This window comes from Aulonocara stuartgranti (genome assembly GCF_965226115.1).
Source record: "Aulonocara stuartgranti genome assembly, chromosome: 12".
NCBI classification, from domain to species: Eukaryota; Metazoa; Chordata; class Actinopteri; order Cichliformes; family Cichlidae; genus Aulonocara; species Aulonocara stuartgranti.
In genome coordinates this window covers 18,526,285-18,553,023 of record NC_138948.1, presented here as the reverse complement: position 1 = coordinate 18,553,023, position 26,739 = coordinate 18,526,285, and the positions used below count along the sequence as shown (strand labels likewise).

Genomic DNA, 26,739 nt, shown 5'->3' with positions numbered 1-26,739 from the left:
AGTCACTGTGTAACTTCATCACATTTAGGCGGATTTACACCACGGTCCCACTGTAGCTAGTGTAGTTCGTGCATTCATGGTCAGTCTTTGGTCTGTCTGTCAGAAGAAAAGGACTTCTGCTCTTTGTTTACAAATGCCTGTAGGGTTGCCTGGCAACACCTGGGGCTCCATGCAGCTACCCTGTGAAACATTAGGAGGGAGTTCGGCATGAATGGCTCTGAAGTCCTCTGTTTTACTAACCATTAAAAATCAAACACATTAACTGAATAAAATGACGGCTGTTCTTCTCTGATGAAGCTTGGTGATTCTTTGTTGTGAGTGATTCTTTGGCCTTACCTGTTGTCTCTGTGGTGAGATGACCTTTGCCTTAGTAGAAAGGATTTGTGTTTGGAAGTGGACAGAAAAGCCAACTGAAGGTCATTCACCTGACGACTTTGCCATACTTCCTAAATCATCACTATTCATCTGTTTTTAATCAATAAATTTTAACTTTTATTCTTTGCCTGTCTTGATTCTTCTTTATTCTTCCTGACTATAGTTTTCCATCATCCCCTGCATGCATGTTGTGGGTTTTTATCTTATTTACACCCAACTACTATTCTGTCTTTCTTTTTTGCTCTCAATAACTGAACTGACTTTCTCCTACAAATTATGGCTCTGCTGCACTAAATGTGGTTGGCTACAACATCTACAGAAGAGAGTGGAGTTGCAAAAGGTGAAGGGATTATGGTTTTTATGGACTAGGGTATTCGCAGTAATGTAATCCAGTGGACAAACTGTATTGAATTAGAACGTATTGGCCTTAATATAGTGTTATTTCCACAAAGGACTTTTACTTTGATAGTTATTTACAGGCCACCCTCATCAAATAATGATTGTATGATAACTTTCTAGCTTTGTTAAATGAATGTAATGCTTTAATAAAGAGGTTATTATAATGGGTATGACTATAACATGACTACTGGACTGAGTGATCATTACCTCACTGGCAAATTAAAGATGTTACTTTTATAGAAAACAAAAGTTATTTGGACTCCTGAAAAAAAAAGGAAAAGAACACTTCATAAAAAAACAATAAGTGAATTATTTGGGGTCATTCGCTACTAGGAGTCGATTTAAAGGAAGATAGTCAGATTTTCTCTAAAATGCTGCTAAATACAACTGACACCATACTAAGTTACGAGAAGAAACAAGGTTAGCAGGAAACCACAAAAGGAAGGCTGAATCATTCTCGTCTTTGGTTAAAAGTTTCTAAAACAGCATGTGTGTTTTTCACCAAATCAGGACAGTCTAGAAAGTAATATTTACATATTGCAGAAAAACTGCTGTGATGAATATTTGGGAAATTGAATGACTCTAAACTCTCTTTTAAATCCTAAATTTAAAAAAGTAGTCACATTGAAAAATGTCATCTTCAAATAAATAGTTAATAAAGCGTCTGTTCGTGCAGCTAAAATGTTTTCTCAGATTTTTTTCCCCAATATAATTTACTGTATTATAACACAGTCGCAGTCTAATGCTTTAACAGTGCAGCTTACTTAGCTTTGAAAAAAATCTGGTCACATGGACACGTGAAAATTTGTCTTACATTTATGTCAAACGTTTTTACCATCAGGATAAACAGACTCTGCAAAGGCTGTGCAAAAGTGTCCCCATCAGCATCAGACAGCAGCATACATACAATGTTTTAAACATTAGCTAAAAAGATGGTTGACTGATAATCAGTTCTAAGTTTTATTCTTTCACTGCCATCTTGCTTTCCTTTCAGTATTTCTTCTTTTTCTTTGTTCAAGTTTTACTTAACCAGGCCCCAAAGCTAGCCAAATGCACACCTCAAGCCACACCTTGTTAATGTAAACAATTAGCAATTAACCCTTGGCAGCTCCCAGACATTTGCAGGAAGGAGATACAGAGGTGAATAATAATGACACAATAATTCCTGACAGGTACAAACATAACTTTATTATTAATTAAATCTGTGTTTTTCCTTGAATGGAAGAGTAAATGTGTGCATTTCAATCGTTTTCATCTCAGATTTACTGATTAACACCAGTCATCTGACAAAGACAAAGGCTTGATGTAGCAGCTCCATGCAGCTGTATATTTAAGCACAAAGGTGCTTTGGGGTAAAGAGCCCGATAGGAATGTCTTTACATTTTCAGGTATTTAGTTTAACACTAAATATCGATTTTAAATTTGCTCTTGTGGAGGCTTTTCTTATAGGATGACAATGAATTTGGGTGACCACACATTTTCACCGTGGGGGACGTGCAGGTGAGCCTACAGAAAGTTAATGTTAAATGGCATGTGTTGCACTGATTATTGATCGATTTACATGATAAGACTTGTGGAAGCATTAAAGATACTGACTCGTATTCATAATACATTTTATTTAGTGATGGATTTTAAAGAAAATAATGAGGAAGTGTAAAATAAAGTCAGTGTTTTTCACAATTACTGTGAACAAAAAGATGAACTGGATTTTAGTTGCAAATATTTACTCAGACTTTTTACACTCCACTGATTTAATAGGTGCATTTTATGTTTTGTTGCCAGTGGGGGATTCTGGCGAAATATATTGCTTTACTTCCTCGTCTTGCTTCCTGTCATTTCTGCAAAATGTGCCCAAACCTGTTGATGCCACCTGTGTTTCGCTCAGAGCACTTACTAAGCGCGGTGGCTTTTTAAAATATATATTTAGCAACCAAAGCAAGGAAGTGCTCACAGGGGGAAAGAGGGAAGAGAGCAGGATGAGTAAACCACAAGGATTTTGGAATTGAGCAGTGCTGTCAGTTACTTTGCTGAACACAAGGTCCAAAAGATGAAGTTCTGATGGGTGAGTTGTTTGAGTTTTTGTAAAAGTTTGAAAATATAAGGATGTTGTTTGTGTGCTTGTCCACTGGAAATGACTGTTCAATGAGGAAATATATGAATGAGTGTGTTTGTTATACGGGTTTGTCTCTTTTACCCCATGCTTGAACAGACATTAGTGGCCTTTATGCGGCTGCAGTGAGGCCTGGGATTGAGTTGGAAACTGAGTTGGATTCACATTCTGGGAAGTGTGAACATCTGGCAAAAATTTATGGCAGCTTATTAATTATTGTTGAGTTAGGTGTGCACAAATGTTTTGTGGAATTCTCCAGTAATCGAGTGACAGAGTTCCCCGTAAACCACAAGGAGAATGGAATTAGTAAACTGAGATCTCAGATAACTGACACAGACTGCAGGTGACATTCAGTGATAACGTTTTCAGATAAAAACCTTTTACACAGACTACAAGGTGATAAGATCCTGTGTTGTGTCTGAGAATGGAAAAACTCTGACTTCTTTTTCTTAGATTAATTTCTATGAAATTTGTGTACCAATAAAGTAGATTTTGAATATGACTCAGTATCTTCAATGCTTGTGTGAGTCTACTGGAACTGGAACCATTGTAGACATGTCTGTGAAACCCTGAGTGGAAATTACTCTCAGGTATGAGGAGTTATGGCTCCCCTTATTTCCACGAACAGTTTTGTTCTCCACTTCAAATATACACCAGCTACGTTATTAGGTGCTACTACTACTAACTACTGAACCACACTTGAATAGTTGTTGAATAATAAATAAGTGAAAAAGTGTATGTGAGTGAAGCTCTTTGCATTTTGCTCAAACTAAGTTTATTCATTAGGTACACCTGCCCAACTGATTAATGCAAATCTAAGCCAATCACATGGCAGCGGCACACTGTATTCAGGAGTAAATGTGTTGTAGTTCAACACAGCCTTTCAAAAGGTCAGACTGAGATGCTGCAAGGCTGCTTTAAGTAAACGTGGTCAAGCCGGCCTGCTGAAGACGAACCTGAGCATCAGAATGAGGAAGAAAGTTGATCTAAGTCACTTTGAATGTGGGTTGGTTGTTGGTGCCAGACCAGCTGGTTTGAATATTTTGGAAACTGCTAATCTGGGATTTTCCCACACAACCATCTCTATTGTTTACAGAGATTGGTGCGAAAAAGAGCAAATATCCTCGAGCGGAAGTTCTCTGGGTAAAAATACCTTTTTAATGCCAGAGGTTTGAAGGGAATGACCGGACTGCTTCTACTTAGGAAGGCAACAGTAACTCAAATAATAATAAATTTATTTGTATAGCAAATATAAAGAGCATCTCTAAACACACAACATGTGTGACTGTGAAGAAGATGGGTTAAAGCAGCAGAAACCACACCGAGTGACATCCCTGTCAACTAAGAGCAGGCCTCAGTTCACACATCAAAAACCTTTTGGCCTTTTTCAGCTTTATTTAATAGACACAGTGAAGGTCGGACAGGAAAGCGGGGGAGAGACACGCAGCAAAGGGGCATGGGTCGGACTCAAACCCGGGACGGACTCAAACCCGGGTGGGACGCTCTCAGCCGAATGGCATGTGGTTGCCCGCTCAGCGCACTGAGCCAAACCGGTGCCCACGAACGTCAAAAATTTAATTGGAAAAATATTGACTGGTCAGATGAATCTTAAGTTGTTGTGTAAACAACATGAAAATTTGAATCCGTCCTGCCCTGCGTGGTTCAGGGCCTCTTACGCAGTCTATAAGTCGGTAACGTCATGTGGCTGATTACATTTTGCCACAAGTACACAGAAACTGAACATGTGCTGATAACATGAAGGAGATGGATCATCTCGGTGTTTGTGACACTACCTGCAGCGGCGACCCCTTGTGATTGAATCCAAAGGCGGCGGGCCTTGGCCCTCTGGAGCCCCGCAGTTAAAGTTAATCTGGCTTTTTGGACCTTATTTGGAAATATCTGGTCAACAAAAGTGGAAAGCAATGTGATTCAGAAACAGAAAGAACAAAAAGCGATCAGTCTTTCTGGGTTTCCTGTACTGCCACAAGCAGTTAACTATGGGGTCAGTGGGAGACACAGTCAAATCATTACCTGCAGTTCACCACTTTTTGTCTTTAATCAACAGACATCAGATCTTTGAGATGCCTCTGTGGTAGTTTGCTTCATCTACCCACAGTAAGTTCATGTGGTGAACGACCTACAATTGCAAAATAGAAACATTTAGAAAGATTCTCTGGACGATAGTGCCACAAACGTCATCTCCTGAAACAAAAAAAATCCCACATTTTGGTATATAAGCACATTGTGTGCCAGTTTAGGATCATTAGCAGCAAACAGAAACAGGCAACACCATGGGTCTTATTAAAGGTAAGCTCCTTTTGATTTCTAGTTGAACAGTATAGGAGGATCATTTGTTCCTGCAAAGCGTAGATCAGACACAGATCTTTGTGTAGAGCTGCTGTTTATCTTCACGTTGTGGTGTGTTTTGAAGTGAGGCTTTTTAGAACTGCTCGAAGCGTGGAGTCATTGTCATTTAACGGTCACATTAAACAAATTTGTATGGCTGTCATCTTTCATCTGCATACTATAATGTCAATAACTGCCTCAGAGTTACCCTAAAAAACTTGTTGAGGTATTTGTTACCTCTATGCTGGACTATTCTGTACTTCTTTATTATGATTTTGCTCTAAAAGCTTAAAGAAAAAAGCCTTCAGTCCAATCCACTGCAGTGAGAGTGCTAACAGGGACTAGAAGAAGAGATCCTATTTCTACTCACATACAAAGTACTGATTGATCAGGGCCCTTACAGACCTGTAGTCCTGATGGAGAATGCAGGCTAAACATGGTTCCTAGAGTTTCTTAAAGTAGAATGGGAGGCAGGGGCTTGAGCCTCGGCTGTGGAACCACCTCCCAGTTTGGATTCAGGAGACAGACATCCTCTGTAGTTTTAAGATTAGGCTTCAGCTTTTGTTATTGTTTTTTGGTTGTTGTTTTTTTTGGGTTTTGTTTAATAAAGCTTTTACTTAGAGCTGAATCAAGTGACTGAAACCATCTCTCAGTTATGCTGCTATAGCCTCAGAGTGCTAGGGAATTTCCCATGATGCACTGAGCACTTCTTTTCCACTCAGCTCTTTTCACTAGTGCATATCATCAACTTTTGTCTTCCCCTCTCATAGTTTGCATTTTGTCTGTGTGTCTCCACGCTCTCCTCCTCTCCCCTCTCCAATCTTGGTTTCGATGCAGGTTTCTTCCTGTTAAAAGGGAGTTCTTTCTCCCTGCTGTTGCGACATGCTTAATCTTCTTTCTCTAAGATTGTAGGGTTTTTACTTTGTAGTGAAGTAACCAGTGTTTTGAAATGGCACTATATACATAAAAATATACACTGAAGTAAATGATCCTTCTGCTACTTTACCGCCTTTTATGGTGTAAGTCTGCTTTGAGGTATGAGGGTGTGCTTACCATCTGAAATAACTGTTTAAGTGTCAGTCTCTCAAGTCTAGCTTTCTTTTTTAGTATGATCAGGTGATCTGCCAGCAGTGTTGATTTCAGCTTTTTTTGACATCAGCTTTTTTTTTGCATAACTGCTTGCAGAGCTCCCTCATCTGTCGCTCATCGTGATGATATGTATTCCCATTATGGCTTCCAACCCAGTGCCAAAGAACCCTATACAAGAGCTTAAAGAGGAAATGAAGAAGAACTTGGAAGCATCTCTCTGCGAACTACAAAGGGCAACAAATAATTATGTAAGTACAATAAAATAAAATGTGCCGGTAAATATAAATCTAAAGATTTGCATTCAACTGTCAAAGCCACTTTATGTGTCACGATAAACACGATCTGTTGTAAAGGAACCCTTTGAAACTCTGATTTTTATCATGGAAGTATAGCTAACATCCTCAGAGCGCTGTGCTGCATCATTGCCTTTGCGCTAACTGCTCTCACTTCTTTTGCAGTGCAAATACGCAGGTCTGCCACTCAACTCAACCGACACAGGGAAACTTAAGGGACAAACTTGGGGAATGGGAAACGAAACCGAGATCAGGAATTCCATCTGTGCCATTGTGGGCTGCCTCGAAAGCCTGCCAGCATTCGTCAAGGATGTAATTGGGGACCGAAATTTGGGGGCTGAAAAAGTCACCAAGAACACAAATGTGTTCCTTAAACGGTTCAACTTGACTGTTGCGCAGACAGATTTCGCTGGTGCCCCCCGGCAACATTGCAGCATAGATTTAAAGGCTTTAGACACTTACAATAAGAAAACCACTATCTTCGGTATTTTAAAAAACAGCATGATATGGGTGAAAAATTTCACACAGATGGAGCCGTCTTGTTAATGTTTTCACTAACCTGTTAGACAAAATGTAAGAGTTTTTAAAAATATTTATTTTCCTACCTATTTATTTATTTATTTTTGTATTTATTAATTAATTATTATTTTTTGCTTGTATTTATTTTATTTATATCGAATGATGTGTAATGTTTTATGGCTGGTCCATTCTGACTGGATAACGTAACCTACCACATGTGCAGTTTAAAAACGTTACCTGGCATAATAAAATGTTCAGCTCAGACCATGAAGCCCTTTGACCTTTCCTTGTTTCTCTGCTTGCCACACAAACGACATAATGTTTTGTTTTTTTACATTTTACCTTAGCCATCAAAATGTTGTAGCCATCGCAGCACTAACCTAAAAGCAAACCTACGGCCAAACCTTCACACGGTGAAGTTCAGAGGACGCTCTTGCCAAAGGCGGACCACACAAACAGAGTTGTCTCGATGACTTCGCAGAACATCCTGCTGACTAACACTTAGTGTAAGCACAGATACTAACCCGCCTAACCATCACTTAACCATAAACACGACTGCATCTTCATGTTATGAGAACCAACTTTTTGTCCCACATAAAGAAGAAAAGAGTTAATAACAGGACTGTAAACATCTTTAGCAGCGTCTACTAATCGGAATGTCAGTGGTTCGATCGCTGACATCCACAACTCTGAAAGACATTGAACCCCAACGTAATCCATCAGATGCTCCCAACCATCACATATGTGAATGTAGAAAAAATGACTTGTGTTGGTGTGAGTGAGACTCTTGTAGTAAGAAAGCACTATGAGTCTTTAAAAAGAGCAATTTAGTATCTCTATGCCTATTCAGCCAATCACATGTAGTGTATTTAGGTGACGATGATAATAATGAAGTTTAAATTGAATATCAGAAGGGAAAAGAAACATAATTTGAGTGACTCTGGTTGTTGGTGCCAGATTTCACAAACTGCTGATCAGACATATCCATCTCTGGGGTTTATACAGGATGGCCCAACATAGAGAAAACATCCTGTCAGGATCAGTTCTCTGGGTGAAAATCGCTTGTTGATGTCAGAGATCAGAGGAAAATAGACTGCATTGAGCTCATAGGTAGGCAACTCAAATAACAATGTGTTACCAGCAAGGGATGTAAAGGAGCATCTCTTGAAGCAGATGACCAGAGCAGCAGAAGACAACACTGTGTGCCACAGAAACATAAAAACATATTCCCTGATCTGATGACTCTGATTTCTGCTGTGACGTTTGGATCACAGGGTCGGAATTTGGATGGAGAATCCATCCGGCAATGGTTCAAGCTCTTGGTGGTGTGATGTTATGGGGGATATTTTCTCACCTTGAGCCCCTTAGTAATATATTACCATTATATGCTGGTCTTAATGGAGACCTGCAAAGGTCAATAATGATTAAGCTCAAGAAAAAACCTAAAACAGTGATGACACATTTACATTTTCAGGACAAAGCTTGATTGATTACGTTCACTGACTCATTTTCTTGTTTAATATTAGGCTAATAGAAACACACACACACACACACACACACACATATATATATATATATATATATATATAGAAAGCTGTGCAAGTCATTCATGTAATTTAAATGAGTAATCACATGAGATCTGTTACGGGATGTGTAGTTTTTTTAAACCAGGGATTCCTTTGAGGAAACCCCCAGAAGAGAAAAAAACCTGAATCCTAAAGTTTTCTTATTCTCAAAGCTGCACGCAGAGGAAAATATTAAAAGCCTGATCTTTATCTCAGGAGTTCTAATAAAAGTGATCCTTGAAAGATGGACCACAGCATCTCATCAGAGCCTGCAGTCAACCAACGCCTCCTGCTGTCATGGATTTCCGTGCTGGTAAGCATCTTGAAGTGAGGCTGTGTGAAAGCAGGCTGCAGCTCGACTCGAGTTTTTTGGTCGGCAAACTTGTGCAATGTTGAAACTCTCCAGTGGTTACTGCAGCTCACCCCCCCCCCCCCTCTCTCTCTCTCTCTCTGTGTGTGTACATGTGAGTGTATTCAAATCTAATTAATCTCCTCTGTGTTCCCTTTCATGCTGCTGCTGCTGCCGCTGCAGTTTTTATCTTCTTCTGCCTGTTCTCTGTGCAAGCAAACTGCGGGACTGTTAGGAACAAAGCCTTGAACACCACCATCCAGGAGATTAGAGTGGAGATACGGAGCGTGCTGGAGCACTTGGTAAGACTTCTGATGCTTACAAAGATCATTAGATCATAAAGAAGGGAGACTGTGTGAAGAATTTGGTGTTTTTTAACTCAGTACTGTCTCAGGTAAAAGTTTCCACAGTTTACATGTGTTTTAAAGCAGCTTGAATGATAGTTTGTAAAAATTGACTCATCTTAATGGAAGCAGCTTCGGTAAAGCGCTGTGCTGTGTTTGAGCACACAGCCCAGTCAGATGTCAGAATCGACTGAGATTATGCTAAAAATATTAAAATGAAAATTTTAGATAATTTAACAAACACAATAAATAACAATAATTCTCATTTTTATTTTATGTTTGTTCTTAGTTTGTGCACTGAAAGGCCCTAATAGAGATTAACAGGGACTAGGTGACATATCAGTAAATCAGTGAGCTGAAATTATTTGCCGACTTACCGACAGTGATGCGTAATCAGCATCTACAACTGCTTTTAAAATTAAGCAGAAATCTAAAAGTACATTTCTCAGCTTCCTTTTCTAAAGTAAACTGAAAGTTTTGGGGGGCTTTGGCAGCTGGTTTGGAAAAAATAAGGTGAAAATGTAAATTTGCACTTTAGGGAACAATGACAGCCTTTCAACCTTTCTGGCACTGAAGGTGATAAATTGACGGCTGTATTTGAACCGCCTGCAGCTTGTAACTCACTGATTTTCCTGCAGGATGTTCCCGGGGTGCTTCCCAACATCTCCTGCCACACCCTGAACTTTTCGGAGCTGGTCAGGCCAGAGCAGCAGCACCTCACCGCTCACCAGCTCTCGTCCTTCCACAGCCGCATAGCAGATGTGTTAACACTCACCCCAGAGCTGTCATCGCAGCTAAAGGCCATCCGCCAGTCCATGCAGGATGCCGAAAAGCTCTGGACCGGCATGACGGTCTCCCAGACCTACAGTCCACTCTCCTTCAAGGACTTGGATGCCTATGTGTACACCAAGTGCTTGCTGGAGCTTGTGGACAAATGGCTCGGCAAAGCGAAGTTTTGATTTCACTGATTTGTCGGCTGCTAATGTTCTAATTTATTTAAAATATTTATTGAAATCTGATATCCTGGTTGTATTTATTTATTAATAACCAAATTATTTTTTATTAAAGATAAAGGGAAAAGAACTCCAAGTTTTCATTTTTGTTGTATTTATTGTGATTCTGAATACTCTACATCAACCAGAAACAGCAAACAAATGTTGGATAAAAACTTTGCTTCATATTTTTTTTAAAAACCCACGCACATTCTTGTGACTTTAAATCTTTAAAACCAATTGAAATTTAAATACAAGTTATAACGCACATTGATCCAAATACTGTCCCCTGTATCTCAGGGTCTTGTTCATGAGTGAGGGGAGCAAGAGCACAGTAGACGTATTGGTGCTGCGGCTGCAGTGATGTGGACACTGTACCAGTCTGCCGTAGTACCTAGAGAGAGCTGACCGTGAAAAAGCTCTCAATTTACCAGTCGATCTATGTCACCACCCTCACAAGCTGTGGGTACTGATCAAAAGAATGAGATCGCTGATACAAGTAGCAGAAATGACCTTTCTCTGAAGGGTGGATGGCCTCTCCCCTATAGATAGAACGAGGAATATAATCATTAAGAAGGGCTCAGAGCCACTACTCCTCCACAATGAAAGGAGCCAGGTGAGGAGGTTCGGGCATATGAAAAGGATGCTGCCTGGGTGAGGTATTCCGGGCATGTCCCACCGGCAGGAGGCCCCAGGGAGACCCAGGTCACCCTGGAGAGATTATATCTCTCTGCTGGCCTGAAAACATCTTGGCGTTTCCCTGGAAAATCTAGAGGAGGAAGATGGGAAGAGGGAAGTCTGGGCTTCTCTGCTTAGGCTGCTGCCTCTGTAACCCGGTCCCGGATAAGAAAGTGAATTGATGGATGATTAAAAATAATAAAAATAGTTATTACACTCTTTAAGAACTGAGGGGAAATTCCATTGACAAAGTACACTACACAGGTACCTGAATACAGCAAAATAAAAACAAAAGCCCAGTCCACAGAGTTACAGCACAGTCCAGTCCTTGTAACTGTCCAGCAGGCTGTTTCCTGATCTCTTCTCATTCTCAAACACCAGCCAGACCCACAGGAAATGAGCTGTCCTTCTTCTGCACAGTTCCCGTCTGATATCACTTCCTATGAGCTCCACAAGACTCCAGCATCTGCCCAGTGTATTGTGCAGATGTAATCAGCTGTCAGCCTGTAGTTCCACATTACAGCCACCAAGTGGCCCTAAGCCACCAGCTTCCAGCTGCAGGCTGACTTATCCAGTCATCATTACTCAGTTTGGTCAGTTAACCACTCTTTTAGTCCAGCAAACAAGTCTGGCAGCACATTAGAAATGTACACAACACACTAAAAATCTCTATATTAAGACTAAAAGATCTAAAACAACCAAAGTCAAAGTTTTATATAAATACTTTTAGAAAGCACAGGTAGTTAAATATATTAAATGAAGTTAAATATTCTTCTGCCAGACAAATAAACAATAAGGATCAGCTTTCGATGTAATGATAGTTACTTTTATCTAAATATGATATTTTTTAAAAAGTAATTTTGCTTTTTCTTCTGCCAAGAGAGAGCAGTGCAACTTAGCCAAAGGACACAGACTGGAGCACGAATGATTAAAAATTAAATCTATTTTTAATTCACCCCTCAACAATACAGGGACTAACTACACATGGCTAACACTTAGATGGTGTCAGGATCTCATCTCTACTTTTGATATCTGATATGGTTCTGTTGGCTTCATCAGGTGGTGGCCTCCAGCTCGCTCTGGAGCAGTCACAGCCGAGTGAGAAACGGTGTGAATGAGAATTAGCACCTCCAAGTCTGAGGCCACGGTCCTCAGCCAGAAAAGGGTGGACTGCCCACTCCAAGTCAGGGACGAGTAACTGCCCCAAGTGGAGGAGTTTAAGTATCTCAGGGTCTTGTTCACGAGTGTGGGGATGTCAAATGCTTGAACCACCTCAACTGGTTCCTTTCGATGTAGAGGAGTAGTGGCTTTACTCTGAGCCCCTGCCAGATGGCCAAACTCCTCACCCTATATATATCTATAAGGGAAGGGCTAGCCACCCTTGGGACCCAACTTATTGCTGGCTATGCAGACCAAGCTCTTGCAACAATTGTATAGGGATCGAATGGCCCGTAGCAATGGGTCAGAGACCCCATACATGCCTTCTCCAAGTCCACAAAACACATGCAGACTGGTTGGGCAAACTCACATGCACCCTTAAGTATCCTCAAGAGGTTAAAAAGTTTATCCAGTGTTCCACAACCAGGACAAAAACGGCATTGTTCCTCCTGAATCGGCTGCCTCCGAAGTCCCACAGGCTAACCCAGCCCGATAGGACTTGAGTGGTGAAGTCTCCCAATAAGACGACAGGTGGAGTCGTCAGGTGGAGCACCCACTACTCTGAACTGTCATTCAGCGCATGGGTCCAGGGAACAAATCCTTGCGTCCACCAGGAAAAACTCCAATGTAAGGGAGCAAGCTGAGGGGACACTAAGATAAGACACCCACCCCAGCCTGCCACCTGTCACCAAGGGCAACTCCAGGCTGAGACAGAGATCAGCCCCTCTCCAGGAGACTGGTTCCGGAGCCCAAACCGTGTATTGAGGTGAGCCCGACTATATTTAGCCAGTACCTCTCAACCTCACACATTAGCTCAGGCTCCTTCCCTTCCCTTTGAAGCAGATGGCCTACATAAGCAGAAGACTGTACTGTGTGCCAGTCCTGTCAGCTGCGAACAGGAAACTTAGGCAACAATTCATACAGGCTCACCAAAACTGGACAATAGGAGACTGGAAAAAACGCTGGTCTGATGAGTCTTGAGTTGCAGGATCCAGATGGTAGGGTCAGGATTTGGTGGATTCATCCTGCTTTGTATCTGGCTTTTGGTGATGTGATGATGTGGGGATAGGTTCTTGCCACAATTTGGGCCTCTTAGTAGCAGCTGAGAATCATACGCTGGCCTTAAAGGACAATGGTAAAGGTCAAAGATAGAAAAAAAATTGCATTCTAGCTAACCCTGAAACAGTTTTGGCATTTTTTTAAAGAGTTACTTATTTGATTTTACATGAGAGATCACAGGAAATAAGATTAAACGAGGGTAAAGCACAAAGGTACCCACCTTTAATTCTTGTTTGTACACTTTTCTTGTTTTGTCCAGTTATTACAGATTTAATCTGTTTTGGTTGACTACCTGTTACGGGAAGTGTCGATGTTTTGTGTTTTCTTTTGAAGAAATTTCTTTACAAAGGAAAGCCCCAGCAGAAAAACACTGACTCCTAAAATTCTTGCTCTGAAAGCCACACCCAAAGGAAAAGAATGATCTTTCTCTGAAAAGCCTCAGTAAAAGTGGTCCTTGAAAGATGGACCACAGCATCTCATCAGAGCCTGCAGTCAACCAAAGCCTCCTGCTGTCATGAATTTCCGTGCTGGTAAGCATCCTGAAGTGAGGCTGTGTCATTTGAAAGCAGGCTGCAGCTCGACTCGAGTTTTTGGTCGGCAAACTTGCTCAGTGTAATCAATCTAATTAATCTCCACTGTGTTCCCTTTCATGCTGCTGCTGCAGTCCTTATCTTCTTCTGCCTGCTGGCTGTGAAAGCAAACTGTGAGGCTGTTGGAAACAGGGCAGCCGAGCGTGCCTTGAATGCCAGCATCCGGATGATTAGGGTGAAGATACGTAGCGCGCTGGAGCACTTGGTAAGGCTTCTGATGCTTACAAAGATCATTAGTATTACATAATGAGGGAAGAATTTAGACTTTATAAAAGAAACTGATGTTTTTAACTTGATTCTGTCTCTGCTGAAACTAAACTGAGCTGGTAAACGGTGTTTTAAAGAGAGGTTATAGGTAGTCCACCACTGGTTTAGTAAATTAAAGCTTTTATAGTCATATCAGGTTATTTGAGGTGCATACACTGGTATTAGGATGTTACAAGCAATACCAGTTGTAGGCTGTGCTCCCTTGATTATATGGACATGAGGAGCTGGTGACACCACAGACCATGAGTGTATGTTGATGCTTTAAAGGCATTATCAAGACTTTTGCTCTATTTTTAGCAGCTGGTTTTAAAAAAAATGTAAACATAACTTTACATTAGAAAACAAAGAAAGGCATAATAAACTCTTCCTGGGACTGAAAGTGATGAATTAAGAGCTGTATTTGAACCGTCTGTCAGTTTCAAATTCTTCTGTGGATCATTTGCATGCGTTTGTGTTACAAAAATAACAACACATCATCATCAGTTTCACACAAACAGCGATGAGTAGTTACTGAGTTGTATGTTCATGGATTCTCCTGCAGGATGCTTTTGGACTGCTTCCCAACATCACCTGCTTCACCCTGAACATTTCAGAGCTGATCAAGCCGGAGCAGCGGCACCTCACCGCTCACCAGCTAAGCTCCTTCGAGTGCTACATGGCAAAAGTTCACCCCGGAGCTGTCGTCACAGCTGCACTACATCTGCCAGATCATACGTGATGTGGTGCATCTCTGGACCGGCAATACGGTCTCCCACACATGCAGACTACCCTCCTTCAAGCAGGACTTGGACAGCTATGTGTACACCAAGTGCTTGCTGGAGCTTGTGGACGAATGGCTCGGCAAAGCTACGTTTAGAATTCACTGATTGGTCGGCTACTAATGTTCTCTTTTATTGAAAATATTTAGTTAAATCTGATACCTGGTCATGGATTCTATTGAGCAAATGTTTTGTATTGAAATTAAAGTGATGAGAAGACAAAGTTTTCAGTTTTGTTGTATTTATTGTGATTCTGAATCATTTAAGGCATTTTCCATCATGTTACATGTAGACATTTGGGAAGAGCACAAAGAAACAGTCGTATCCAGCATAAGAAAATATCTTTTCTTCATAAAACCAACAATACAATACTAAATGTTGGGAGTCGAACATAAGCAGATCCAATCTGCGTCATCCTGTACATCATCCAAAACAAATCCACACAAAGAAACACAAAAGTAAAGATCACTAGAGAGAGAGAAGGAAAGAAAACGGTGTAATACAGGAGAGAAACGGCACAGAGACATCATCAAAAGAGGAGAAACAACTACAAAACTATTTAAAGAGAAAGCCTAGCTGCATTCAGAGGTGCATCTTCATCATCAAATAGTAGTAAATCATATCTGAACTCTATATATTTGACTCGCAACACCAAACTGTTCATTTAAGTGTTCATCACTGCATTCTCCATTTTTTGTGAACTGAGCAGCCTACAGAGGAACACAAGAGCACAACTTCCCCTATAAAAGACTCGTGCAATCCAATCATAAATAAAAAAAAGAAAAGAACTGCACACACAAAAAGCTGCACATTCATCTATTAAACATGGTGCGTTGTGCTACTGTAAACTCAGTTGTTCTGCACAATAAAAGAAAAAAAAAACAAACTCACAACATCTGCCTGAGGAGTGCTGAACCACAAAAGAAGATAGAGACGAATCCGCTGGCAAAGATCACATGCAGGCACACTTTGACCTCAAGGCTGCCAGCTGCACTCACAGTGTCTAACCCTCAAGCTCTCCACAAAGCAGAGTACTCCATAAAAACATTATGCCAGTAACACAACAGACTGAGAATACTCTTGGATATGGCTTTGGGTGTGTTTCTTTGCGCTTCCTCCAATGCATTGCTTTTTATCTGTGTTTGCTTTGAACACGTGTACCCGTGAGAAGGAAAGAAACAGCATATAAGTGAAACCTGTACCCTTACAGACAGTACGTGTTCCTGCTGAGAAGGATCCTGGCTCGACTTGTTCTTAGATGATTAGCGTAGCCCTGAGTGATCAGTAAAGAACCAGAAAGACCCCTACTGCACACTGAAGATCCTGTAACACTGTAGATGCAGGAATATACAGTAGTGTATGCAAAATCTGTACTGCTAGTTCAGTTACGCGTCTTGTGGGCGCTGACAGTAATGTTGCGGCATCGTGCTGCGGCCTGCAACGTTCATCCTTGTGTTGTTTGCAGGTGAGCTCAGTAGAAATGGGCAGAGCAGGGACGGAAAAAAACTGCTATGAACAAGATAACATTCACCTGAGTAAACAAGGGACGGTGAACAGAACAGGACAGGCAAATTCCAACATATAAGTATTCAACTTTAATATATTTCAATCTCCTCAATGGGAGGCGTTTGAACCTCCAAATAAAATAAATTGTACTTCTAGCTAGATTAAAAAAACCAAAACAAAACAAAAAACATCTGATAATCTTGTGAAAGGAAAGAAATGATGTCCTTATACTGCATAAGAGAACAAACTTCCCATTCAGCATTTCCCTTTTTGAAACACAATCTTGCGACTTAACATTTTTTAAATGTAACTTAAATTTAAATACAAGTTGTTGCTTTCAAGACATAAAAACGACATGGGCCAGCTTCTAATACACTAAAAGAGGAAAATCATCTGAAAGTTAAAGATAGTCATAGTTACTTCTATTTAAATATGATTAAAAAGTCATTTTTGCACTCATTTTGTTTGGTGCACCATGTGTCTCGTTCCCAAAAGTCAAACATAGTCTCTTTTCTGGGATTTGTGGAAGACTGAGCTTGCTGAAAGGCTACAAGGCAAACCAGTGATATGTTATGATGGTTAAAAAAAAAAAAGTTCAGGTGGCTTCTGGGTCACTTCCAGGAGGAATCTAAGAGTTTGTTTGTGTTACGGCCTGGATGGCTTCTTCAGGGAGCACGGATGGATCGCTGAGAATGGACGTGGTAGTGCACAGCTGGCGAAGAGTACTTAGGACCACTGAAAAACAAGCCCAAATGAATTGCATTAAAACAAATGGTTGATATTTGCACAAACAGATGCCCGTGTGCTTTCCATTTAGAGCCGCATGTAGTTTGCTCTGATTTAATCTGAGTTTTGGTTGACTGCATGACCTGGTCAAATTCAAATCAAGCATCAGCATAAAGAAGGTGATTTTAAGTCACTTTGAATGTGACATGGTCATTGGTGCCACACTAACTGGTGTTAATATCACAAAAACCGCTGGGATTTGCCTCTAACCAACCATCTCATACAGAGAACAAACTATAAAATACTACAGAGAGTGAGCGGCTTGTTGATGCCAGAGGTCAGAAGAGAATGACCAATCTGCTGTGAGCTGATTGAAAAGCAAAAGTAATTTATACAGCCACTGGTTATAGCCGATGTATGCAGCACTTTTGAAGCAGATGAACTCCAGCAGCAGAAGATCATATGTAGTGCCACTTCTGTCAGCTAACAGGAAACTGAGGCTACAGTTCACAAAGACTCTCACAAAAACTGGAGAAAAATGTTGCCTGGCGTGATGCATCTTGATTTCTGCTGCAGTATTTTTACAGTAGGGTCAGAATTTGGTACAAACAACAAGAAAACCAGCTTCATGTCCTGCCTTGCTCCAATGGATCAGTTGTGATCTAATGATGGGGATGTTGTAGACATATTCTTGGCACACTTTGGGCCACTTACTACCATTTGAGCATCATTTAAACTTCTCAGCCTCCATTAGTATCGTTGCTGACTATGTCTACCTGTAGGGGATGTTTCTCATGGCATGTAGACTCTGAAATGATATATACTGGTATACACTATATACTTGTACTACAGTGCTTTATATTTTAGGGAGTGCCCATGTTAAGCAGTCGAAACATACACAAATTATTTGTGACCAGTATACTTAGGTCAGGTTTGTGACATATTGGTAGATTATAGCTTTGACAGCCCAAACTGAAGTCTGAAGTTACCATAAATTAGTGAAATTGATAACTTTGGCATTACAATTCCTTTAAAGCCATAAAAATATCAAGGAGGACTAATTGCATTTTGCTGCAAAGCTGGCATAACAACCATGATCCTGACGCTTTAACCTGACCTTGGCCATAAAGCTGTCAAAATGAGCTATAAAGATGATGGACGATGAGGTCTGGGAAAGTTGTGTAAACTGACACATTGATCAAAGTAAGACATGAATAAATACATCTAATGTGTAACTGTTTTTAAAGAGAATGATTTCACACAAATTGGGAAAAATTTAATCAAAGTGGAAATTAAAGTCAAATTTTGGGAGCTTACATAACAAAAAGAGGAGAAGCCGTAGATGCCTCTCAATATAAAGGAGCCTCAGCCCTGACAAGTGTGGGTATGTTTGTCTTCATCTTTCATCTGTCTGTCTGCTGTTGGCACTTAAGGCGCTACACCCCGGGGATTGCTTTGCGTTGTCTTGCTGTTCTGTGTGTTGTGATGCTGTCATGCTGTTTATAAGACTGTTGTGACCTCTGTGTACCCATCTTCTTAAGACTGCTTCCAACAGCATAACACGCCATGTCACAAATCTCAAAAAGTTGCCTCTGTTCATCAGGACGTAGCATTTTTAGTGGAAGAAAATGCTATGTAATAATCAGATGCACTCATTGTAATTACAACAAAGTTACTGTGATTACCCCTCAAGTGAGTTATCATATCGTTCAAAAACTGTGCTACAATGTTGAATTTCCTGTTGTGTCATGGTTGTGTGATTTCTGATTAAAAGGCAGGAATATACAGAGATGGTGAAAGATAGTCAAAGCTGTGCAGATGGAAGAAAGTCCCTTTGGGGTCAAAAATCATCCAAAAGTGCTGATCCACTTCTCTTGCAAACAGTAGGTGGAATGAAGACGTAAAGGACTTCCCCCCCCACTTGTATGTCAGAGCATGTCGGTTATTTTACTTACTGGGTCTGAGTGCTGGAAGCGAGCAGTGACGATCCAGCCATTGCAGCGTGGTCTGACAAAGCTCTGCTCTGCTTGCTGTTGACACCATCCCATTGAAAGAATCAAAAAGAGGCTTGATAATGATGCTGAACTGAATGTATGACAGTCAAGGAGGAACTTTAAATCTGATTACACAACTTATCAAAATAGGCTTTAAATGTAAAAGGCCAAGAGGTATTAAAAATGCAGTGTGTGGTTTTGATACAGTTGAAGTCTTATTATCAACCCTACTACATTATTGACCTGGAGAGCAAAGGTAAATAAATACCTGAAGGTTTCCCTACTAGGATGCTAGGTTCTCTCTCACACACATATATACATAATACAGGGTTATTAAGATATATACTGAGACAAACAAGCTGATCTACACTACAGCAGCAGTGATCAATGAGATGCTTGGCTACAAGTTGAACATCCACAAGGAGCAGTACCCTCCATTGGAGAAGGAGAGTGGTTAGCCAACTATCAGAACTGCAGGGAGGTACTTAAGAAGTACAGCGAGCTGTCCATACCTAACACTTTGGAAACTGCCAAGAAAAGACTCACAACTTTGGCCAGCTGCTTGAAGAGGTAAACCAGAGAGATAGAAGGCAGAGAATAAAGTAGCTGTTCTCCACAGAACCAGCCAAGGTGTACTTTCAGTGGCAAGGGAACAATATGAGAGCAGCACCACCAAGGCTGGAGACGGAACAATACTGGAAGAGCATATGGGTAGCAAAGCTCATTGGCTAATGAATTTAAGAGAAGACTAGAAGAATAGATTACAAGAAGGCCGATGACTCAATGTCCCACACTTGGATCCTGGAATGCCTAGAACTATACAAGATCAACAGGACCCTAAGAGCCTTCATCAGGAACTCAATGGGGATGCATCTGCATCGGCCTGAACCCCCTCAGTGAGATCATTGACAAGACTGGCTACTAGGGTTGGGTGATTGGACGAATATATCAACTATTGGTGATCGTTTTCACAAGGGCGATTTATTCATTTATTTGCCCATGAGCAAGTTTGCTAATGATGATGGAGCTAATAGAAGCAGTCAACAAAAAAAATAAAAATAAATAATAGCGCTGTTTTAACAGCACCCTCTTTTATTCGTGAGCAAATGCACCTTCCTCAGAGTGCGCCCAAATGCTTGTTGATGGAGATGGGTTTAGCGCGTTAAAATTTTTAATCATGTTAATTGTGATGACCGCATTAATGCTGCGCCAACGCTGACAGCCCCAATTTTTCTGGGGAAATTAGTTCATCCATGTTTGGACTTCTTCTGTATTATAAACATGAAATCAGTCTGTGCATGATTACATGGAGGATATGTGCATGCGCGAATATATCGCCCATCATCGATTATTGGACTGACAATTGTCGGCTGGAAAATTTTTATATATCGCCCAAACCTACAGGCTACAAATACTGACTGTGGAATGGAGCAGTTTTCAGCCACCTCCTGTATGGATGACATCAAGCTGTATGCCGAGAGTGAACAAGACATCAATTCACTGATCCACACCACCAGGATATACAGCAGTGACATCGGAATGTTGTCCGGCCTGGAGAAAAGTAGTTTGATGATAACATAGAGAGGGAAGGTAGTAAGAACTGAGGGGGTAATAACACCTATGCCCTGCCTGTGATCAGACCCTGCTGGGATAATAAGCTGGCCAGAGGAGGAGATAGAAGCCACTGATATCAAGAAAAGGAAGCTCCTTACCATGCATGCATGCATGCAGGGTTTCACCTCATGTCCAGCATCCCGAGGCTGTATGCCAAGCAGAAGGAAGGAGGCTGGGGACTGGTGAGTGTCAGCACCACAGTCCAGGATGAGGCAACTAACATCCATGGCAAACAGAAGGAGACAGCTTATAATGACAGATGTAGCAGTTCCGAATGACAGCAACATCAGGAACACAAGAAACTTAAGAAATTCCAAGGGCTCAGAGAAGGGCGGGAAGATGTGGAGGGTGAAGGTTACAGTGGCCCAGCAGTTATGGGAGACCTAACATCCGAAATAGAAAAAGTAAATAGACCTCCCCTTTTCTGTTTCACATCCTGACTGAACAGTCTCCACTGGTTTTAAAAATAATAAACATCCTAACAGCTGAACAGTTTTAGTGGCTCGCTTTCTTTCCCATGTTTTGGCTCAGAACTGTAGTTTGTCCTGGACTGGAGTCAGAGCCATTCATACACATGTGGAGGTGGTCATTTGTGAGCCTGGAGCAATATTTAGTTTGATTATATTCACTTTGTAGAAAACCTTGCATTTGTGTGTCAAGTCAAATACAGTGGAATAGTCACTTTTTACAAACTGCTCCTTCAGGATCACATTTGTTAGGAGATCGCCTGATTGGATGTGTAGAAGTCCAGCATTCAGCCATTTAATCCTCTATTTTCACTGTCCAATGTTTTTGTTTTTTGCACCAGCACCATTTGTTACTTATTTTTCTCTCCGTTTTCTTTGTCTCGGCCTTCTCCAGCACAGTCGTCTGTATCACTTCCTGTCTTTTTTCTATATTTGTCACTTTCTTTTCACTGTCTTTTCAGCTGTTGGCACTGCAGAGTCCCCGTGTGTATCCCCCGGAATGCACAGAGTTGATTGGCTAAACGATATCATGTGAGATAGCTAAGTCACATCCGATTGTTCTGCGTGTTTCTTCAGCCACTGAACCACTGCTGTAAAGACCAGAAAACCTGCACCAGTTAAAACAGAAGCATCCCATCAGGTTTTAAATCTGTTTTGGATATAGGTCCGGGTCCGAATGGGCCTGAAAAGCAGCCCGCATGCTAGTAACCTGCACTACAGCAACAGGGCTAAAACACAAGAAACTTTATCTGGGATAATTACTGCTCCTAAAAACAAACTCCCTGCTTCAGAGTCACTGGTGATAAATTAGAAGAAACCAGACAAACGCAAGGAATTTATTTTCTTTGGGTCTTTTCTTAATAATTGAGAAATTTTTAAGGGGAGAGGAGGTGCAACTGTAGAATATTAAACTGAATAAATAAATAAAGATTCCCCTTCACATAATACAAAGTCAATACAGATCTATAAACTCTTCTGGTCTTGTGTGAGGGGAGGCTAATTGGACTCTGGTAGATAACAAACAAACCAATCCCTCTGCTATCTGATACAACACAGTACCTATTTATTTTAGGTTATTTATATATGAATACTTTTAATATTTCATGGACTGAAAACTTTGAAATTTAAAAGCTGTATGAGGCACCAGTTTTATCTAAACCCTTCTTAAGAAAATAACTTACGCGTAACTTCTCCTGTCGGAAGCCTGCTTCTGCCTCTGCTGTGTATTTCCTGCAACTTATCATTCAGATCTCAGTGAGGTGCCTCTCTTTCTAGTTTCAAGTGGGAGACACAAAAGCCTCCCTCAAAAAATAAAAACTGTTACATCAGCTAGCTTGTAGAAGGATACAATCCAGAACTTCCAGTTCTGAAGTGTGCGGTTCTTCACATATTCATTAAACTTCTCTTGCATGTGGTCGAGGCGATGTCGTCTCATCGGTACGCCCGTCACAGGAAGCTGCTCCTGACACAAGCTGCAGTGAGGAAAGATTTCAGAGTTAATACATCAGATCGCTGTGCATGTTTAGTACTGTACTGTGCATAAGTCTCGAGCCACTCTTTACTTCCTTACATTTTGGTCGGTGCAGCAATGTACTGAAACCTGTGCAAACATACCGTATTTTTCGGACCATAAGGCGCACCGGATTATAAGGTGCATTAAGTGAAACAAAACAGTCAGATAAATCAAATTTTACTCAACTCATTCTTCTTGCTTCCTCCACTTCTGTACCATTGATTAATTAATATTGAATTCTCTCACAGCTGCTCTATTCCCATGTCGGTGCAGTATATTAATGACTAACTTCTAGTGGTGTGTGGATCGATACTGAAATATTGATTCCTCCGATACCACTTATTTATGTTCCAGAATCGATTCTCATATTAAAATATCAATATTTTACTAATTTGGGGTAAATTTTTAGTTTATCATTAACAGGAACACAGTGGAAAGAAACTATATCATTTGGATCGTCTAACTTGGAAGGAACTACTTCCTCTTCTGCCTTTCATGGTCATATGCGAAATACGGTTGTATAAATGTGTCGCAGCCCCTTGGCGTGCACACTCACAACAACGGCTGAGCGTAAACAGTGTCATGTGTGGACGTATTTTACCTTCACAAACAGCCAAGACGTGGTTTGCGATACATGTGGCAAGACAGTGAGGTGTTGTGGCAACACCACTAACCTCGTCAAACACCTCAGAGTAAATCATATCACAGAATATGAGAAACTTATGTTGAGGTGAACTGGAGAGGAGTGGGACAGGTCCCGCTAGGGCGAGACAGACATCTCTTGCGGAGTCCTATAGTGCTGCAGGCAGGCAACGTGTTCAAATACACAACCTCAGGTTTTTTATGTCTGTATGATAATTCTGCATTATTAAGCAATAAGAACAAGTAGTCTGATGTCCTGTGACCATTATGAAGCCATAATTTAAAATATAGTGGTCCCTCGTTTATCGCAGGAGTTACGTTCCAAAAATAACCTGTCATAGGTGAAATCCACTGCGTTATAGCGAGGGACCACTGTACAATAAAACATTACATTTTTGTATAAAGTATCGGTATCAGATCAGTATCGTGGATACCACCCTGAAATTTTCTTGGTATCGGATCTGAAAGGAAAACAGTACATCACTACTAATCTCATATTGTGGATGGATTATCTCAGTTGTTCTACTGACTGAAGTTTGGTCCGTTTACAGAATCCTACCATGTGATTGCATTTGTCCCTAAACATCAGGAACCCTCACGCTAGCTTTTATAGAGTGGAAAAAAGTTAGCGTTTATCCTCCAGCTTCACTGTGTTTATGTTATGCTAACGTAGCTGTGTCGCCAGCGATTACGTAGCACATCATTTAGACGGTGATGCCACAGTGTTCGTTTGACTTTGGGACCTGAAACAGACGGAGTTTTGGACCCAGATTACTCCACGAGACTCCTGACTACGGTAGTCATAATGCTCCGGCAATCCACCAAGCTGCATCAGCACATTCAGCAGTGTGTTTGGGATCACTGTTATGATGAAAAAGCTGTTGCTAATTAGATACAGTGGTGTGAAAAAGTGTTTACCCCCTTCCTGATTTTCTCTTTTTTGTGTTTGCCACACTTAAAGGTTTCAAATGTAAATTTTAGACAAAGACTACATAAGTAAACCCAAAATGCATTTTCTAAATGAAGATGTTTATTATTAAGGGGGGGGGGGGGGACCTACACATGGCCCTGTGTGAAAAAGTGATTGCTAAACAACTTTTTCATTTTTTAATGATATGACTTGGTTAGACTGTATTATCTAAGTCATAACAAACAAAAAAGGGGATCAAATAATTTATTTTTAGTGACAAAGTGCCTAAAGACACAATTTAAAACTGATTATTTTTAAAGTTGTAGGCGCTTGATTCAGGTACCTTTGTATCCTTGAATGATTCATAGTTCAGCGTTAAGTAGCTTAAACAAATAAAACATGGCTCTGAAAATGGTCATGTGCAAGAACTGGACTGAAAAAATGTGAAAAAGCAGCCAATGTCCAAAGATAAACTTTGAAAAAACATCAAAAATCCAGGAGAACTATTACTCAAGACCACTGTAAAAACTCTGGCTCCTTAGAAGAAAAATTGAAATATAAAAGACTTGTGCACAGTGCTCAATGTTTAAGACATGATACAAAATGTTTAAACATACCTAATGGAGGTGTTGAGCTCCTCAATCTCCTCTCGTAGTCTCTTAACTTCGTCCTGCATTTGTTGCCTTTCCTGCTGGAGCTTCATAATGTGCTCCACTGTCTTCTGTAACGTCACTGCATTACTGATCTAAAAGCACAAAGTTAATAAATATGTTTTTAATTAACAAATCAGGCATTAGAGGCAAACATGGTTCTGGACATTTCATGATAACATACAGGTACGCCTGCTTACATTTGATTGGGACTTTAGAGCAGGAACCAGGTTGCAGAGTGTCTTAAAGCCAATATTTATGTTTGATCGCCTCTTTTGCTCAGCAGATATGTGTGTGGTCCTCCGGATCTGTCATACAACAGCACAAAGGATTAGACAGTATTATGGAGATTGTATGCAATGTTAAAAAGAAACATCGGAAATGCCCCATGACGGTGTAATCCGTGCATTAAGGTCAATCTCAGTTAATTAAGATGTTTTACATGTAAAGTTGGATTTCAGTCCTATTCAAACATGATCAAACTTATTTAAGTTTGAGTTTTATGTTTGAAAACACACGAATACAAACCTGAGGTTGCTCGTTCTTCACCAAAACTGGACTGGTACTGCTGATTAATGACTGTGGGCTGGGTAACGACTGTGGGCTAGGAACCTGATCTAACCCGCAGGGCGACCTTTGTCCAGATTGTGGCTGATTAGGAACTGAAAAGAAAAGGAACAAAAAACAAAACAGGTTTTAACACGTTGTGGAGGTGAAGTTTAAAGTAACTTTCTGAATTAATTCTCACCAACACTGCAGGAACCCTTCTGATTTTTGCGGCTAGAGGAAAATGATTTTTCTTTGGGAACAATCGTCTGAGACTTCTGAGGCTGAGGCACGACGTGAAATCCAGATGCCTGAGATACATGAAAATATCCAAAAAATAAATATAAAAACATGAAAGAAACTTTGCAATAAATATCAATCCTCTTTACTTAAAGAAAAAATAAAAAATAAAAATAAAAAAGACGGCCTTCGAACAAATTTCACAAATATACAGGTGCCAGACCAGTTAAGGATTTAAAAACGTGGCAATTAGTGTGGCAAGAGATGTGTGCGTAAACAAATACCTGCAAACACTATAAAGAAGAGTGTAAATTAATCCACAAAGATATGAGACACTGAAGATGGCACAGAAAATGTACTTTAGGTTATTGCTGCTAAATGTGATTCTGCAAGCTATAGAATCACATTTCTCACACTGCTTCTGCATTTTGGTTACATTTTTCCAAAATAAATTATCAAACAACATGATTTCTCATGTCTTGTTGTTCATCTGAGGTTGTACTTACCTAATTTTTAAGACATGGTAAAAATTAGATTTGTTTTGTTATAATATGATATAAAACCTTACAATTTATAAGGGGCACATTTATTTATTTATTTATTCATTTAACAAAACTGTAGGAAATAAATTCAAACAATAAGCTGCAAACATACCGGTCCAAGAGCAGGAGAAGTGATGACCACACCTGTGTTAGGGACCAAATCTGCTTTCAGTGGTGTGGGTGTAACAATCACAGCATTGGCATGACCTGGGAAAGGGCCTGAGAGGATTTACACACACATACACAAATGTTACAGAGTGATCTGAAAGCTCTGTGGGAAATCTAATCATAGGATGTATATAAAATATGGTTGTAGCCACATTAACCTCGCTCATTGGTTTGTGGACAGGAGCTCTTGAGGCTTTTTGAAACCAAATGTGACAAACTGTGGATGTGACCTAGAAACTAGGGTACAGTTTTTGCTTATCTATTATCTTCTTTTCAATCAAAAGACAACCTCACTCTACTGCCTAAACCCAGATCTTTACTCTTTTTGAC

General features: G+C 40.5%; 2 protein-coding genes and 1 long non-coding RNA gene across 4 annotated transcripts in view; 2 read left to right on the top strand and 1 right to left on the bottom strand.

Annotated features, from left to right (window-relative positions):
* The first annotated feature begins 2,750 nt into the window (after positions 1-2,750).
* On the top strand, positions 2,751-7,209 carry LOC309718278. Its single transcript, XR_014279936.1, has 3 exons — positions 2,751-2,836; positions 6,416-6,567; positions 6,778-7,209. It is a non-coding gene; the product is annotated as an uncharacterized lncRNA (long non-coding RNA).
* A 1,784-nt stretch (positions 7,210-8,993) lies between these two features.
* On the top strand, positions 8,994-10,401 carry LOC309719537 (uncharacterized protein; the record flags this gene model as incomplete). The annotated part of the gene is made up of 3 exons (XM_082555694.1): positions 8,994-9,009; positions 9,166-9,347; positions 10,028-10,401. 3 exons carry the CDS (start codon positions 8,994-8,996, stop codon positions 10,346-10,348), a joined length of 519 nt encoding a protein of 172 aa, XP_082411820.1. The 3' UTR covers positions 10,349-10,401.
* Positions 10,402-15,115: 4,714 nt separating this feature from the next.
* The window catches only part of mlxip (MLX interacting protein), a 28,448-nt gene continuing 16,824 nt past the window's right edge, over positions 15,116-26,739 (bottom strand). For both annotated transcript variants that reach the window (XM_082553980.1, XM_082553981.1), the window contains exons 10-17: positions 26,354-26,460; positions 25,662-25,770; positions 25,442-25,575; positions 25,114-25,221; positions 24,881-25,008; positions 22,547-22,670; positions 19,079-19,208; positions 15,116-17,132 (exon numbers count right to left, since the gene is read on the bottom strand). In XM_082553980.1, coding sequence (XP_082410106.1) covers positions 17,026-17,132; positions 19,079-19,208; positions 22,547-22,670; positions 24,881-25,008; positions 25,114-25,221; positions 25,442-25,575; positions 25,662-25,770; positions 26,354-26,460 — 947 coding nt within the window. In that variant the 3' untranslated portion in view covers positions 15,116-17,025. The remainder of the gene's footprint in view (positions 17,133-19,078; positions 19,209-22,546; positions 22,671-24,880; positions 25,009-25,113; positions 25,222-25,441; positions 25,576-25,661; positions 25,771-26,353; positions 26,461-26,739) is intronic.